At 49.5% G+C, this 16,989-nt stretch overlaps 4 protein-coding genes across 4 annotated transcripts; 2 read left to right on the plus strand and 2 right to left on the minus strand.

Annotated features, from left to right (window-relative positions):
• Positions 1–665: 665 nt before the first annotated feature.
• On the plus strand, positions 666–3,348 carry Aspvir_001529 (putative monooxygenase; the record flags this gene model as incomplete). The annotated part of the gene is made up of 9 exons (XM_043266649.1): positions 666–1,285; positions 1,641–1,704; positions 1,758–1,886; positions 1,933–2,594; positions 2,641–2,696; positions 2,748–2,796; positions 2,843–3,032; positions 3,084–3,187; positions 3,237–3,348. The coding sequence occupies 9 exons, from the start codon at positions 666–668 to the stop codon at positions 3,346–3,348; spliced, it is 1,986 nt and encodes a 661-aa protein (XP_043122584.1).
• Positions 3,349–7,023: 3,675 nt separating this feature from the next.
• Aspvir_001530 (uncharacterized protein) lies at positions 7,024–7,491 on the plus strand (the record flags this gene model as incomplete). Its single annotated transcript, XM_043266650.1, has 1 exon — positions 7,024–7,491. The coding sequence occupies one exon, from the start codon at positions 7,024–7,026 to the stop codon at positions 7,489–7,491; it is 468 nt and encodes a 155-aa protein (XP_043122585.1).
• Positions 7,492–10,478: 2,987 nt separating this feature from the next.
• Positions 10,479–12,914, minus strand: Aspvir_001531 (FHA domain protein; the record flags this gene model as incomplete). Its single annotated transcript, XM_043266651.1, has 5 exons — positions 10,479–12,234; positions 12,297–12,348; positions 12,408–12,540; positions 12,627–12,832; positions 12,899–12,914. 5 exons carry the CDS (start codon positions 12,912–12,914, stop codon positions 10,479–10,481), a joined length of 2,163 nt encoding a protein of 720 aa, XP_043122586.1.
• A 1,551-nt stretch (positions 12,915–14,465) lies between these two features.
• On the minus strand, positions 14,466–16,614 carry tom70 (putative mitochondrial outer membrane translocase receptor (TOM70); the record flags this gene model as incomplete). Its single annotated transcript, XM_043266652.1, has 5 exons — positions 14,466–14,713; positions 14,771–15,244; positions 15,302–16,073; positions 16,148–16,230; positions 16,296–16,614. 5 exons carry the CDS (start codon positions 16,612–16,614, stop codon positions 14,466–14,468), a joined length of 1,896 nt encoding a protein of 631 aa, XP_043122587.1.
• Between the last annotated feature and the right edge of the window lie 375 nt (positions 16,615–16,989).

Consider the following 16,989-nt stretch of genomic DNA (forward strand, 5'->3'; position numbering starts at 1 on the left):
TACCAGATTCTGAAATCACTAGAGGTAGTAACTTGTAGGCAATTCAGACATTAATGAAGGTCTGATTCTAGTTAGATAAGTGGCTATCTAGGCTATCTTTATACTGTTAATCTACTAAAGATGAAGGTATTCAGATCCTTACTATAAATCACTGGCAGCCAGCTGGGTTACCGAATCTAGTAAAGGATTTACGGAACTCTCTGGAATTCTAATTTGGCCAATCAGATCGCGAGAAATAGATCATATTGCGATTCAAACTCGCCGAATCGAATCCGATTACTCCGTAGTCTAACTGCTTCCAATTCCGCCTTTTCTGTCTATAAATTCTGGTATCAGATAGTAGATTAGAAGAATCAGACCTTCTTCCCTTGATATTCAGCGTATATGCGTTTACCATACAAACGTTATTATCTCGGACTGGTTAACAATCACCTAGATAGCCACCTGCTGAGCAGAATAGGGCCCTTCCTAGCTTTAATCACTGCATACAAATTACTAGCGATTTGCAAGCTATGATTGTCCTGCGGATCGACAGTTACGAGACCGGCTTGCCCTACACAATCTCTGTATTCGCTTGCCTCGGGGATTGTCATAAGCTCTATCTCTCGTTGTGTGTCTCATTGCCTAATCCGGAAGGAGTGAGGTTATATCGAATCCGACCCAACATGGCTTACGCAGTAACCACGAACGCTCCGGTCTTGGTTGACCCAGAAGACGATTGGTGGAATTGGAACTATTACATCACGGGCCTTGCTCGCAGCCTTGGAGTCCGGGATATTCTCCTTGGTAAGAAGCCCTACCCGGTCAAACCGACTTACCCGACCTATCCTGGGGACGCTCCGCCGGGTAGCGATACTTCGCCCGCGGATTTGACGGAACCGACCCCTGAGCAATTGGTCCGGTACAAGGTGAAATTAGAGCGGTATGAGGTAGAAGCGAGACGATATGAATCCGAACGGGCGGCTTTATGGACTATCTGGCAGGCGATTTTTCAGACAGTCGCTCGCAGGTACCTGGCACGGTTCGCCAACGAATTAGATAACGAGGTTGACATCTACCGGAAGTTGAAAGAGAAGCTGGAGCCCTCGTTGGAAGATCAGAAGCGGCGTATCCGGGAGAGACACAGGAGGCTCATTGGATGGAAACCGACTAACCAGAGCATGGGGAAATGGCTCGATGAGTGGGAAGGTGTGTTGAGCCATTCTGAGCGCTTGGAAATGGAAGAGTTCGTTGGATGGCTTGGTACGCTCGACTTTCTCACGGCATTGAAGGAGATCGAGCCGAGGTATGCTCAAGATAGATTGAAGGTGCTGCGCAAGGACCATTCGCTTGATGTATTCGATGAGATCGACGATTATCGAAAACACTGGGAATCAAGAGCCAGCAAGAACAGAATGCGATATTTGCGATAGTGTAATTACAAACTTCTGCGTTCTGACCCGTCTGCAAGGACTGGGAAATCCGGCTATAAGAAGAGTCTCGGTATTTCGGGGCAGCTCGTAAGCCTCCGCAGTCATCAACTACCTTACGGAATAAAGGCCGGCAGTTTAGCCACCAGCTGATGGGCTGGCAGATGCGCTTAGTGGCTGCTTGACGGAGCTGTTTTAAAGTATTATAAGAGCTGCTTCTCGGGTGTTAAGTCTTCAAACCTTCGGCATTGTCTCTTTCTACCAAATCGGCGAGATCGTCAAACACAACACAATGGTGAGATGCTATTAGCAATTCTCGTAGTACGATCATTAACTAAATCAAATAAGGTCTCTGAACAAGCTCATCTCCGCATTATCATTGCCGGTGCTGGCCTTGGTGGTCTAGGCGCGGCAGTCTCCTGCGCGCTCTCTGGACATACGGTAGAAGTAGTCGAGCAAGCAAAGGAACTCGTTGAAGTTAGTGGTGTATAGAAAATCTCACACGTCGTTCTAATTAAAATAGGTTGGTGCAGGTCTTCAGATAACCCCCAACGCCTCACGACTTTTCAAGTACTGGCAACTTCCCAACTTCATCTGGCAAGCCGCAGCTGAGCCCACGGCGCTCACTGTCCATCGCTATACCGGTCAGATCCTCGCCAACGAACCCTCTTTCCACAAGAATATCCGCGCAAAGTGCGACGCTCCGTTCATAGACCTGCACAGAGTGGACCTGCAGCAAGCCTTGTATGCCCGTGCGAAGGAGCTCGGCGTCACATTCCAACTCAACGAGAGAGTCGACTCGATAGACTTTGACACAACAACGATCAAAACGCTAGCTGGCAACCGGTACACCGGTGACTTGATCATTGCCGCCGATGGGCTCTGGTCCCGCTGCCGCGAGTGTTTCCTAGGGAAGAAGGATGCGCCGCTCCCCACAGGCGATCTGGCTTACAGAATTGTGCTAACTGCCGATCAAATCTCAGATCCGGAGCTGAGAGCCTGGGTTGAGAACCCAGAGTGCCACTTCTGGATCGGACCCGGTGCACATGCGGTGGCATACTCGCTCCGCAATGGACAAATGTTCAACATTGTGCTGCTTGTGCCGGATAATCTGCCCCCCGGAGTCTCCAGACAGTCTGGCTCGGTGGAAGAAATGCGGAAGCTCTTCGAAGGCTGGGATCCAGTGTAGGTTCCTCCTTTTTGCCTCGTTTGATACTGACAACTACGACAGTCTGAATCGCTTCCTGAGCTACGTCGACAGCGTGGACAAGTGGAAGCTGATGCACCGTGAGTATCCTGCAAAAAATAATTGCAGCACGGGCTGAAGGTATCTTACAGACGCTGAAATGGAAACCTGGGTAAATGACAAGTCAAACTTGGTCTTCCTGTACGGATCCCCTCGTCATTCTATGTTCATCATCTAACCCACACAGCGGTGACGCCTGCCATCCCATGCTCCCCTACCTCGCACAAGGCGCCAACTCGTCTCTTGAAGACGGCGCAGTCCTAGGCCAATTACTCGGCCACATGAAGAGCAAATCGCACCTACCCCAGATCCTCCGCTTGTACGAGAGCCTGCGGAAATCCCGCGGTGAGGCCATTGTCAAGGAGACTTTCAAGCAGGTCAGTCTGCTATCTCATCCCTTCCGCTGCGGCGCGCTGACATTCCCTTAGAGACATGATTTCCACATGCCAAATGGCGAAGAGCAGGAAAAGAGAGATGAGATATTCCTGTCTCAACTTGAAAAGGAGATCAAGGGCGCATTTCCCAGTAGATGGTGAGTGCAGTACTTTCTGGCAGGCAATCAGCCGCTTACAAGATACTAGGACGTGTCCAGAGGTGCAGCCCTGGCTTTATGGCTACGACGCAATCAAAGAAGTCGAGAATGTAGTTGCGCAACACCCGGATTTGTTCGTCAGGACGTCTGCGATTCTGTAATCGTTTCCTTCCTATAGAGCTAGATAATTATATCAAAGGCTTGATATTATTATTTTTGTCGACCCGCTCGCGAGTGCATAAGTATCAGTCATACACAATGGCAGCCCACCCAAATCATCAAACCACCTGGCAGAGAAGTACCTGACTTACTGGCCGCTTCGCGCTGCCGTTTACACGCAACTAAGCTGACTTTCTTCATGAATCTGGAAAACGAAGACAGTATATGTGACGAGCTTATCACTGAGTGCAAGGACAACTCGCCGCTTTGTAATTTTTCAGGCAACGCCTGTCGCATGCTTTCACAGCACGTTATTGCTTAGGTCGCTGTGGAGCAGGTCCATCTACTGAGGAGCATGTTGCAGGGGATCGTTAAGTCTGATGCTGCATCGTCCATGCACGTTTGTATCAATCAATGAGATATATATTATACATACGCTGTCAAGCGAGGATGTAGATATATGATGTAAACAAGAGGCCGCGATTGTCAAGACTTGATAATTGATATACAAAATACGCGGATACCCGAGAAGCCTGGAGCAACTGCCGAAAGCTGCATGATCCTCCGCGGGGTTTCCCCGCTTTTTATAGTTGGACTTGGAACCAATGAACAGAGGGGCCCACTGACAGCGCCATCATTGCTGGCTGCATCGGTATATTCTTGCCTACGCAAATCTCTACATGACAAGAGAATGAAGGAGGCCTACAAGCCGACGCAGAAACCGTAGATCAAAACTAAACTCTGATATAAGCCGGTGCACCAGGATGCTCACCGCAGTCACATTTGCGGCCGGCGCGATAGAACCCAAGATCGAGGCTCGAAGAATCCAAGATCTCAGGCTCCATCGTGGCTGTATTCCTCTTCTGGCGAAATCTGGAGATTCACTAGATCTAATACCAGCCGTAGCCACTCACGAGGCACTCCAGGCGGGTATGTGAGACCTTTAGTATACTCCGATAACTGCTGGTGACATTCAGTGACGATCGATTGACTCCATCTCCCTTCATAACAAGGCCACGGTGCATCTGTCCAACATACTGTCCGACGCGTTGGAGTTGAAATAAAATTTGTAGCTGAAGCAAGGGAGACATTGACCATTATCCAGCAACAGCCCTTGGGCAGCCTTGGCTGACAGGCTGAGCCGACGGCCATCAAAATCTATCCTAGATGACTTTCTTCATGTTGGAGGTTAGTAGCACGTAACGTTCTGCGAGTTTGTAGCAACTCAACCTTGATTATTAGGTCACGTCACAAGATGATTCCGTCGACTGAACCGTCGATCTCACTGCGTCAGATCGTGACGAACTAAGTCCATACTTTTGTCCTTGTTGACATGGATTCAGCCGGAGAGATCTTTCGAAAGTCTAAGGATGCAAGATTGCCTAATTCTGCTTTTCGGCCAGGCGCAGCATATTCAATTTCAGCCAATTCCGTAAGCAATGATGGCTCAGAATTGTCAGCATTGCGTATCCTCATCCACGTTCACGTACATGAATGACTTGCCAATGTGATCATACTACTTGCCGATCTGTCCCGTATCCTATTTCTTGCAACTATCCTGTCAGTAGAGCAAGAGGTTACATCGAAGAAAGCTTCATACTTGATCAAACAAACAGTAGCTGAACACTGCACCATCATCCTGATCCATTTGCCAAGTTTTTTCATAAGATTTCCCTCTTGCAGAGATGTGACATCACACTGCAGCGGATAATGAAGGACTCTAGGAGTACATGGATTGCATTGGACGTTGTCGCTAGTAGCCATTTAAGCATGATGGATTCAGGAGAGTGATGACCACACATACCAGCATCAATTGATCGATGCATGACAAAGGCAGACATACAGCCTTTCAAATGTAGTAAAGTGCACGGGAAGCTTTCAGACGCCAGTGAAAGAGCTGGTCTTGCGAAGCCTCGTCTCCCATATCAACTCAAGTATCTCGCATAGCAAAGCCAGGCTATATGCTATGATGACCTGAATCGATAAGATCCAAGGGACAGAGAAGTAGATGGCAGTTCCAAAAATAAACAGATCCTTGATGGCAGGACATAAAAGCTGTAGACAAGAAGGCATCCTGGACATGCAAATGTCCTTGCTAGAGGTAAGGTCCAGAGCAGAATCAAAAGCACGCATACTGTAATATCACCTATTGAACTGCATTTTAAGCAGGATTTAAATCAAGCTTGTCACTTTGGGATGTGCATATGTGTGAGATAATTAATCTACCTGCAGCAAAGCTTAAATGCAAGATGCCTACTATTTCTAAGCCTATCCAAGTAAAGTGTCAGATGGATCTACAGCGTATTCGCAACGTACCAAGTTTCTTTTGGCTCTGACAAGCACACAGTTCTACAAGGCAGACGCAAGCATGCTTACGATGCCTCAAGTTCCTTCTTGACGTGCAATTACGTATGAAAGTGTCTCGAGGACAGGAATTGGAAAATATTTACTCGCCAAGAGGCCCCAGACCATTTTGGAGATCTGTTTTCACATGCATAAGGAACTGTTAGGATGTGCAGGAAGAATACCAGTCTGCGCTTGATTTTTCGGGGCATTATAGGACTTAGAATAAGTGGTGTGTTGACAAGGAGTTATGGGCAGGTATAAGAACTATCCATGCTCATTCAGATGAGGGTCACAGATCAATCATTCATCTACTGCCCATCTAGATACGAAGGACCCCGAGCTTGAGAGCATCATCGAGCAGCGGAAGCGTCGTGGTCAGTTAAGTCCCGCACTCAAACGCCTAGTTATAGCAGACTTCGAGAGAGGGGAAGCTTAGAGTACACTCTTGGTGTACTGCGGAGCCTTTACCATGGGGTGACAAAGGAGCTTCACAGACTTGAAGAGGTGACTGGGAGTAAGAACTGGGTGTTACGGATGCTGTTATCTAAATTGGAGGTTGACATCTAGAGCTTGCTATCTGGCACAATTGACCTGCTGTAAGTGAATTGGCTTCCAAGATTATTTAGGGTTAGCTCTATCTTCTACCATCATCTCCCAGTTAACAACGGTACTGCAACTCAACGTTCTCTAAGTGAGACATCAGCTACAAAACCACAATCTATCACCTTGAGAACAGGTTCAACTGAAACTCATCCACTTATTTAGTGCTTCAGTTACTTCTACGAGGTGTTTAGAGTGTTTAGGCTTAGCTATAAGGAGTCAGCCCACAGAGACGACCTCAGGGCTCCAGCATAGCAACTCTAGGGCCTATATATGGGTAGGAATACTACTACTAGTAGTGGTAGCTCACAAGGCCAAAGACAAAATTACCCCCAAGGTTGCCGAAGATGCTACGTGTCTCGCGAATCCGGACCATATAGTAGCTATAAGCAGCTGTCCACCCGCGAAAGGGTTTAGAGCCAGTGTGAAAGAATATATGGATTGCGGATATTTGCGTATACTTGACAAAACAGATCATCGTTGGCCTCTAAGAGATCAGACTATGGCGTGTAAGTAGTTGACAGATCATGTGTCTTTCGTAGACTAGACCGTTTAAGAGAGACTCCTTGTCTGCCTTTATAGGAAGTATAGAAGTATATACAAAGAATGTCTCAGAGTATCAGGTCTGCATCAATGCCTTTATCTTTTATTTGAATCCCGAAACTCCTCTTCGCTAGGATCCCAGCGTCACTGCGCATGGTGTAGCTGTAGCTCTCGTGCAACATCTTCTGATGTACCTGAATAAGTCATGCCGGAGCGCTTATATCGATCATACACTTCGTGGTGTATTCGCACTTGTTCCAATCCTCCCACCTCCGGAGCCCCCGTCGCCATCTCCAAAGCGCTTCCACGGTCGAGCAGCTGCTAGATCATTCCGCGATGACACCGAAGTCGACGAGCTTCGGCTTAGCGATGTAGGTGAGGAGAGTGTAGATGATTCAGCTGATGAGGCAGCATTCCTGGCGGTAAGAGCAGCCGCCGCCGGGTTGCAATGCGCGCAGACGAAGATGCCAAAGCCGCGTCCATTGCAACTGGCACATATGGCTCCTCTGCCGGGTGTCAGAATCGGTGCAATGTACTCTTCTGAAAGGCGTGCAGAACGTACCTTGGTGCGTTACCTGCGCAATCCCGACAGGTCAAGACGGTCCGGCCTCCTATGCAAGATGTATGCTCCGGGTCCAGGTTCAGCGACGACATAGCGCGATATGACATTGTTCTGTCATGTAGTACGACAATGATTGTATGCTTTGGAGCTTGCGGCGAGAAAAAAGGTAGAGGCAGACGGTAGACACAATTGGATTCCTGAAGCAAGCGATCTGTGAAGCCTGGCTAACGTCTGTTGGCCGCCTCTAAAAGAACAGTCCTGTTCAACTGAGGAAATGCGTTGCTTATCAGTCTCGCCTTAATACAGCTTCTATAACTGCGCAGGTGGTGTGATTAGATTAGATGAGCAAAAAGAAACTTGGCCTTGCAGGCCGAACAGGGCCCCTCCCTGTCCAGTCCAAACGGCGATTTCTCCGTATGCCGTAAGCAAAGGATGATATGGTCACTGGACTGTGCGACTAGAGTTTCGAGTCTATCCATCCCGTTTAGATCCTTGCTGGTGGCGAACCAACGTCTGTCGTCCAAGTGGGATATGCGGCGGAATCAGAGGAGATCGGCTGGGCTGGCAGGGATCAGAACCATCGAAGCGACGCCCAAGCGGCCCAACGGTCCAGAGGACATGCGTTCAAGATCACCGGGCAAGTCAGCGTTCCGAAAAGTGGAATCTTGACGACGAGTGCGGTCCATAGAGCTGGGCCCAAGTCGCAAGTGGTTGAGAGGGACATTGAAAAGTCGACTAGATGTCTTGGTCCGAGCATCGCTCATGACATGCCGCATGAAGCTAGGTCCAGGTAGGCAGGGAGCGGCGCCGAATCATGCAATCAGAGTGAAGGAAAGAAGGGGAAAACAGGAGAAGTATAACGCATGGGAAATATCGTAAGATCCATACCATGGAACAAAGGCGAAAGCATGGCAGCCACCAAGAGCTGTGTTACTCGAGTCGCGAATGATAGGGGATTGGCACAGGGATTTCGAATAGCTGACCGCTCCAACGAAGCAAGTGAGGGCTCGCTGACAACCACGGATAGGTGCAGGGCAACGTGCCAGCATGATATCATTCCCGTGTATCAAATATAGATCACACAGAACGCTCTTCTAGAAGGTGTACAGACGAGAAAGAGGTAACATCAAGTTAGTATCGTGTTCCTGTCAGCAATGCCGAATACGTATTACCGGTGCCCACAGATCATGTTGCTATTTTGAACAAACACACGATCGATTTCTGAACGGCTTGAGTGTCGTTCGTCTCGATAGTTCGTAGCTCACTAGCGGACGGCCTAATGCAAGCTCAATCATTCTGTTCCTATAACCGAGGATGCAATAATTTAACGGAATGAGCGCTGCGACTCAAATGTGACTCTTAGCGAGAGCGTAGCTTCTGCGGCATACACCATTGCGCTGCATGGCAGGATCCAAGCTACTGCAAGGTTAGTAAAAGTATGTCTGCCTGTAGGAGGACATGATAGAGGACGCTGTTGGATAGATCGACAGTTGGTTATGACCTGGCTTCTATAACCCCAATCGCTTGCATCGAAATGTCTGGGATATGGTTGGTTACTCCATCATAGTCGATCCAACATACCGGATCTCCGGGCTAGTAAAGTGAGTGCCTGTGTGAGAAAGGCAACGAGTATCTCTCATAATGGTCTCGTGAGCAGTCTCAGCACTGCGCCTGAGATCTCACTTCGTAATGCGAAGATGTGGTCTCATGCAGGTATCCGCCCGACATACGAGCTGTGGAAACCGCATAGCGAGTCTAACGATTTTACTAGCGGCATGGTGGCAGCAGTCCGTGTACAGACTTGGAGTCTTTGTACCAAGGAAAACCTTCTGTGCCTCATATCAGATGCATGGCACTTTACCTGCAGATCGAGTGATCACATGTCCTTGAGGTCGTAAGGCATCAAATGAAACATGGTCACCCAGGAAGCCCTTCTCACAGCAAATGTGAGATGCATTTGCAGTCGAAGTGATGTTGCAGCTAATTGGCTCGCTAGCCTGGTCCCTGTAAAAGACAACTCAGACGAACCTTGCGCGCTCACCGATTATTCCCAGGAAACTGATATGTCGTATTCATAGTACCTATTCATGGGTGGGGCTTAGGCGAATATGCAAGCATCCGTTAGAGAGGGCCTCACCTTGGCTTCGTGTGTCATTCCACCTGCCATCGGAACCTTGCTCGAAATCTCCAGCCAAAGAATGATGTGGCTGAGGCAGGAAATCACCTCTAACCAATGATCCACTTTTCTAGGTCTCTGCGTTCTTGGATATTATCTCCGCCGCATCTTGACCTACCAGGCTACCATGCGTACCGTAGAGTCCCTTCCTTTACGCTTGGCGTTGGTGAGGTGATGGTGGTGATGTTGCACAAAGCCAAAGCACACGAGGAATCGCCGAACAGATTGCGATCAGCTGACATCTGGCCTCAGTATCAGGCAGCCAATCTTTGATAACATTCGTTTTGTATGTTATAGCCAATCCATGTCCTTAGATTAGAGGGACCATTATCGGGCTTATACATGGGTTAGAATCCTGACCAGAAGCTCCGAGAACCGGAGGAATCCAATATGCTCATTGATTGCAAGCCCTCAGCTTCGATAACAGACACCATGCATTGCCAGCTGGCGTTGGGAGTCACGGGTGAAATGAAATCCTAAGCAAGAATGTGACTGCTTCAGTAGAATGGTCGGCATAGAAACTGCGCAAATTATGCCTGGGTCTCTGCAGTAAGCTACCAGTGCGGAAGATGTATCATAAACATATCTCATTGTAAGATTCTTCCTTAAGGACAAATAAAAGGAGACACGCCCGCACCAGCGGTGAGTGATCCCGCAAATTCTCGACAAATCCTCAGTAGAGCAACAAGGTTCCCAAAAGCCAAGCCATCCGGGGGTAGAATAAACGCCTTGGAACGATCAAAAATTCCCAGAAACCAAACGACCGACTTCGTTGAAAGAAATGCCAGGGTAAAAGAAATTCAGTCTGGCAGGAGGGGAGAAATGAGAGAAGCAAATATATGAAGGAAAGGAGACGTGGAGAGAGGCAAGGAAAAGGCCGGCGGCTGCACTCCCCGTCAAGCATCTTAAGCGAAGTAGTCAGTGGGGAGTGAGGCTAGAAGAGCGACTGTGCCCAAGCCACCAACCATTGCGCCGAGAAGAGCACTAGCGACATGACTTCCCAAGCTTCCTGCGCCCGAAACCCTTCGCCTCTTCGACGGCCGTTCATTTTTAGCAGCAGGTTTGGCAGCTTTGGGTGCATCATTGAGATTCTGAGTGACCGTAAGATGCGAGAGGGATGCGTCCAGATCAACGGGTGCAACTTGTGGCTGAGCGTCTTGAGAGAATGACTCTGCAGACCCACTGGCAAATTGCTTGTCAAGCAAATCATAAATGTCGACGGAAGTGACATGAGGGAAGTGCCCGGCAAGGTCCTGAACAAGCTCCTCCGAGTCCGATTCCATCTCAGGAGCCTTCCTCTTTCGCGACGGCTTGACGTTATATGTTGCTGCCCACTCTGAAGTATCAACAATATCAGCGATAGAAAGGCGTGTATTGGAGTCCCGTGTGGCTCCTGAACCGGCCGTGGATGAGACTAAATGAGGCATTGACTGCACATCTATGCGGCTGCTGTTGTCCCGAGACTCGACGCCCTCTTCATTAGAGAGTTGTTCTCGACTTGGCTGACTAGTGTTAGTAGCAACGGTAGCGTGAACTTTACGTCCGTTTTCAAACTCATCAAAAGCTGTATGTGTCTGACTGTTGACGAATGGTCCATCAGTATAAGGAGCAGCTGACGTCCGGTGATCTTGCGATCTAGCCCTGTCATTGCTTTCACGTTGCGTTAAAGGGTCGATAGGATGAAAGCCAACGTTCGGCCAACATTCTTCCGCGCTTGATGACGACGTAGAGTGATGGAAACAGTCAAGTGAGTGATCGAGCGATTTTCCACTGGACCGTGACGCCAGATTGGAGACTCCGACGGGCTGTGGGATGGACGACCAGCCGAACTTGAGGGGAGTCGACTCGGTCGAATCTTCGTTCGCCGTGGAATTCCAGCTGTTCAGGGTTGGAGCAGCGGGCTGGAGACTAACTTGCTCACTACTGGTAACCGCTGTAGAGCAAGGTGCATCATTTTGAGCGGGTAGCCATCTGTTCTCCTCATGCGACTGGGCTCCCTTACTCACAGCCACTGCCACTAGTGATTCATAGATCATTGAAGCCGAAGGAACATTGGATGCCATAGCATCGGCCTCCCTAACGAACCCATCAGTGTCAACGCCGAGAGACGAGTGTGACATCAAATCATCGTCGGAGTCGTCTTGCTCTTCACTTTCTTCCCAACCATCAGATCCAGTGGCCGAGTCTCCTCGACTGTAACCAGCAAGCGCGGGCTCAGTATCTGGAGCATAATCGATGCTGCCCATATCTTCAGCTATACCGGTATAGGAACCTTGGTAATTGTCCTCAACAGACGGCGGAGTCATCCGAGGAGTTACAAGAGGATGTTCATTGTTCTCTTCGTCAAGATCAATGGGACTTTGCTGTGGTCTGACCACATTATTTTGAAGATCAGTGGCGGGTGCAGAGGATTTGTTTTCCACCAGTTCCACAGAAACGTCCTTTTTCAGAGGCGAGGTCATGGGCGTGGAGTTGCCGGCAGATTGGTGATGATCAGAGTCCGAAGAAAGGTCTGCGTCGTCTGGCACGTAAGATCCAGTCGATGGAGAGTCCATCCGGGCCTCGTCGACAATCTCAATTACCTCATCGTCGTCGTCAGGAACGCAGAAAGTGTTTGTCTTCAGGTTATCCTGCGCTTTTGGGGGTTTCGAAGCCGCCTCACTGCCAAGGTTACTGTGTTAGTAAACGATCCTCGACAGAAACTAAAAGAATTAGCCACATACTCATGGTCAAACCACTGGCACTCGCAGCGAACCCTCATGGGTGGATACGTATCTAGAGAGAGCAGGTAAGTGAGCGAATGTCTGACATCACTATTGAGACAGAGGGCATACCCTCGCCACGTATAACCTCAGTACCAAATATCACGACATCACCACTGTGGATTGGGACATCCTTGTCGGCCGCTATCTTTTTACAATTGACCCAAGTACCATGCATGGAGCCATTGTCCCGTATGTAGACCTCCTATGCTCAATAGCATTAGTACGAAAAATGTTGCATAAGGGTTGAAACGTCATGCAAGGGGACGGGGTTGCCTTGACATCACCTACCTTCTTTTCGAAGGACACCCTCAACTGCGCATGATCCCGGGACATAACTCTTGATTCGAACAATGCATTATGGTGAGCGGGGACGAGACCCTTGGCTTCCCGCTTGGAAGCCCGGCCAATCTTCACAAATTCGATATCGGGAGCGAACGTTAGGGAGCGGAATGGCAGGACATCTGGCTGGAAGAGCGGGTAAAGAGTCACAACGGCTGGCAACACAAGGACAAGTAAGTCAAGTGCTCTTCCTCTGTACAAGATAACGGTGGGATACATACCCTGCTTATCAGGCATGACGAAGGTTCGGCCAGTCGACTCGTGGAGGTCGAGCCTTGAGTATCTGTGTAAGGGAGCAAGTGTTGCTTATCACTCACAACTAACGAAGAGAACGCCTTCACCGTTGTAAGCACAAGATTCGATAACTTTGACAGGTGACCTGGAAAAGTGTTGAACAGTCGTAAGCCCTGGTCGCTTCGATGAGTAAATGTAAAGGGTTTCGATACGACGTCGTTGCAATAAGGCGATCAAGTCGATTGCGGGAAGATAGCTAAGGTAGGGAGGGGTAAGAGGAGGAAGTGTACGGGATCAGCCTGAGGTAAAGAGACGGTCGGTGTCAGGCGGAGAAACGTGGACAAGCAACGCCGTAGTCACATATGATTTCCGTGGGTAGAAGACGTGGACTCAGAATGGCTGCCTGGAAAGTTGATCTAGGCTGTCGATACCCAAGGCCGAGACAGTGATTGATAGATGCTCGAACAATCACGGCGGCACAGCAGGTCGAACCACCAACCAACAATACCCGGCTTGATAAGGAAGGAGTTGTGGAGATGTGGATAACGAAGTGTATCTTATTTAGCAGGCTTAGCAGCTGACTGCGGATATCTAAGACAACGAACAACGCAGAGTTGAGGGGATTCAAGATCCTCTTTAGTGAGTCATCAAGACAAGCAGGAACTATTTTACGAGTGATAATGATGATGTACGAGTGAAAAGAGTGAACCACAGTTCCTTCTGAGATGGTGACGCTGATGCTGGTGATACGCAATGACTACCCGACCTTACCTCTTCCTTACTTAAGGTAGACTAGTCTAGTAGCACCCTGATAGGGAGAGGTGGGGTTTGCCGTGGTCCACCCCCGTCAGGTGATAAGGATTAGTCTAGGCAGTCAGGCTGGCGATAAGACGGGGGAAATCTATAGTACCTCTCGTACACCAGAAACAATAATGACTAGATATTAGATATGTAAGAGTGTAAAGATCTACGCAAGTAGATATAGCATACATGGAAAAAGACAACCAACATACTGTATTTCCTACTGCCCACCCGCTTACTACTATGGTACAAGTGAAATCCTTTCCACCGCCGTCCCTTGTCAGAAACGAAGTTCCAGCCGTCCAACATACTCAAGCATTCCGGCCACAATGCTGATTCCTCCATAGTGGGAGGCGAGCACTTTTCGTAAACAAGCAGACGACCAAAACATACAAGAAACAGAAAAGGAGGACATATGATAGGTGAATAATCAGAGAAGGGATCTTTTAAGATAAAGAGGGGAAACGCATATAACGAAACGCAAAACATGTGGTAGTAGGTACAGACTCGTAAGTGAGGAGACCGGGCACCCCCTGGACATATCAGAGTGGGCTAAGAAAACGGTCCATTATAAAGGCGGAGGTATTGCTCGCATGGCTTGCTGCCAATTAGAAGGTTTTGACAGTGAAGGGAAGGATAGAATGGAGGGAAACGATTAGTCTCGCAAAAGCCCTCGGGGCAAAAAGTGGTCTATGTAGAAGGTGCGAAAGAGTTCTTGGTGTGTGTGCCTCATTGAAGTGGCTCAGTGACTCTTCACAGACCAGGAGGTCCGCCCAAGCCAGCACCCATGGACTGCAGACGCGCTGCCAGCTGAGGGTACCTCTCCTGGACTTCCAACTGTGTCCGAGTGGCCTCGGCATACGAGATGGCGTTGACGATCTCCGCCTCCGTACGAGCCAGCTCTGCGGCCCGTTCAAAGTACTTGAGCGCCTGCGAGACCTTGCCCTGTTGAAGAAGGAGTTGGGCCATGGTTCCCACAGCAATATCACACTCAGGGTCGACTAAGACGCAAGTCAGTGAATTCTCAACACGTACAGAAGGCCATGTTAACGACTTACTGATTAGAGCCTTCTGGCAAAGGTTCTCGGCTTCCTGGAAGTCGTGCTTCCACTGGAACAGCGCAAGGGCCTTGTTGATCAGGGGTAGGACGTTGATTCCCATTGGCTTGCTCTGCTTCTCCATCTCCACGGCCTTGTCGAACTTCTCAATGGCCTCGGAGAAATTCTGCTGGTCCAAAAGAAGCTCGCCATAGTAGTTGTAGACATCCGGTACGTCCTCGAAATTCTTCACGGACCGACGGAATGTAGCCATTGCTGAGGCAACAGAGCCCATCTTGTACTGCGTCACACCTAACTGGATATGAGAGAAGATAAAGGTGCGGTCGAGGTCGATCGACTTCTGATAGTCCTTGGCGGCTTCGGCGAATTCTCCAAGGATGAAGTGGAGCTGGGCGCGGTGGTAATAGATATCGGGATCGTCCTTGTTGTGGGTGATGGCAAGCTCAAAATCGTCGGCTGCGGCGTCCTTGTTGCCTAAAACCGGTCAGAAACACATGGATGATGCTCACAACAAAGACGTTATGGACTTACCAAGCTCGAGGTGTAAGCTGGCGCGCTTGATATAGCTCTGCACCAATGGTGGCTGCAATTCAATACTCTTGTTAAGATCAGCCAGGGCCGACTGAGCGTTGCCCTCAAGGTAGGTGAAGGTGGCTCTCATGTTGAGGGCCAACGCTTCGTATTCACCCAGATCACCGAGTTCCAAGGCCTTCTCGAAAGCACCGGCAGCTTCTTCGTAGCCGTCTCCGGTCTTCTTGGTCATGGCGACCAGACCCTTGCGCAGCTGACCTTTGCCAGACTCCTCACTGAGATCTGCGGACTCTTCGAGACCTTCGGGAAGAGACTGGGGGCGGAAGCTCTGCAGGTAATTGGAAACGAAGGTAGGGCTGGGGAGTTTGCGACCCTTGGCTTCCAAGATAGCCTTTGCTTTCCTCTCGGCAACCTTCTTTAGAAGTCTTTCCAGCGCGTTGCGGCTGACATCATTGGAGAATCCGTCGATAATGCAGCTGGCGGTGAAGTCGAGAAGGGCCTCGCTGTACTTCTCAAGATGCTCGTACGCAATAGCTCTCCTGTTCAAGGCCTTGACGTACTCGCTGTCCATTGCCAGTGCAGCGCTAGTGTCCTCAACGACCTTTTCCCACTCTGAAAGGACATTGTAGCAGGCAGCGCGGTTCGAGTAAAAGACAGGGTCGGGTTTACAAATGATCGCCTTTCCGTAGAGGTCGATGGCCTTGTTGTAGTCCTTGGAGCCATAAGCCTTGTTTCCAGCGGCCTTGAGCTTGGCAGCATAAGCTTTCCGGGTCTGCAAATAACAATTGTGAGCATTCGGGCAAGCGGACGGCGGGAGGAGCAGGAAGGATAGGATCAGCAACACACCTCATCCGACAACTGATCAACAGTCGTCTCGTCGACTTCAGGCAGCTCTTCCGAAACCTCCTCGACCTTCTTGGGAGCTTGTTCTAGAGTGTTATCAGCTCGATACTGTGTTTAGAGGGTGCGCAAAGAGCCGTCGGATTTGGCATACCCTCTTGAACGGTGGCGGCCTTTGCTTTCTTTTCCTCCTCCTCCGCCTTCTTCTTCTCCTTGCGTCGCTGGTTTTTGCTCTTCTTCTTTTCTGTGGGTGCCGGCGCTGGGGCGGTCCGGCCGGAGTCGGAGAGGTAGTATACAACACCTGCGCTGGTCACGACCACGGCAACACCAGCAATGGTATAGACCAGCGCCTTATTTTCGGACACCCATTTCGAGATGCGGTCCCAGACTGACGAGGATGATGAAGCGGGCAGGGAAGTTGTGTCAACAACGACGTTCTTGACTGGCTGGGGTAATGGCGATTCGCTCGACATGATGACCCGGCAAAGAGGAACCTGAATTCTAACTCTGCATATCACAGGGAACGGCAGTGAGCAACCTGAAAACGAACAATTCTGGAGAAAGGATGAACTGGGGAATGTAATTGCAATTAAATAATGACATACCGGTCCTTGATGAAGCGTAGGGTGCTTGTCAGCAAAACGCTGCTCTTTTTTTAGGCTTCGGAGAAGGGAGAGTGATGGGAGAGATGATGCGGCCCTGAAAAAGTTATGCGTTTCGATGTTCCAAGTTCCGGCGTACTGCAGCGCCCTTCCGAGCTCTCGAGCACACCAGGCCAATCACGCTCCCCCTGTTTACTCTGCTCCACCATATATCATCATCGCCCAAGAAAACCGATCGCTAATGAA

This window comes from Aspergillus viridinutans (assembly GCF_018404265.1).
Source record: "Aspergillus viridinutans IFM 47045 DNA, scaffold_1, whole genome shotgun sequence".
NCBI classification, from domain to species: Eukaryota; Fungi; Ascomycota; class Eurotiomycetes; order Eurotiales; family Aspergillaceae; genus Aspergillus; species Aspergillus viridinutans.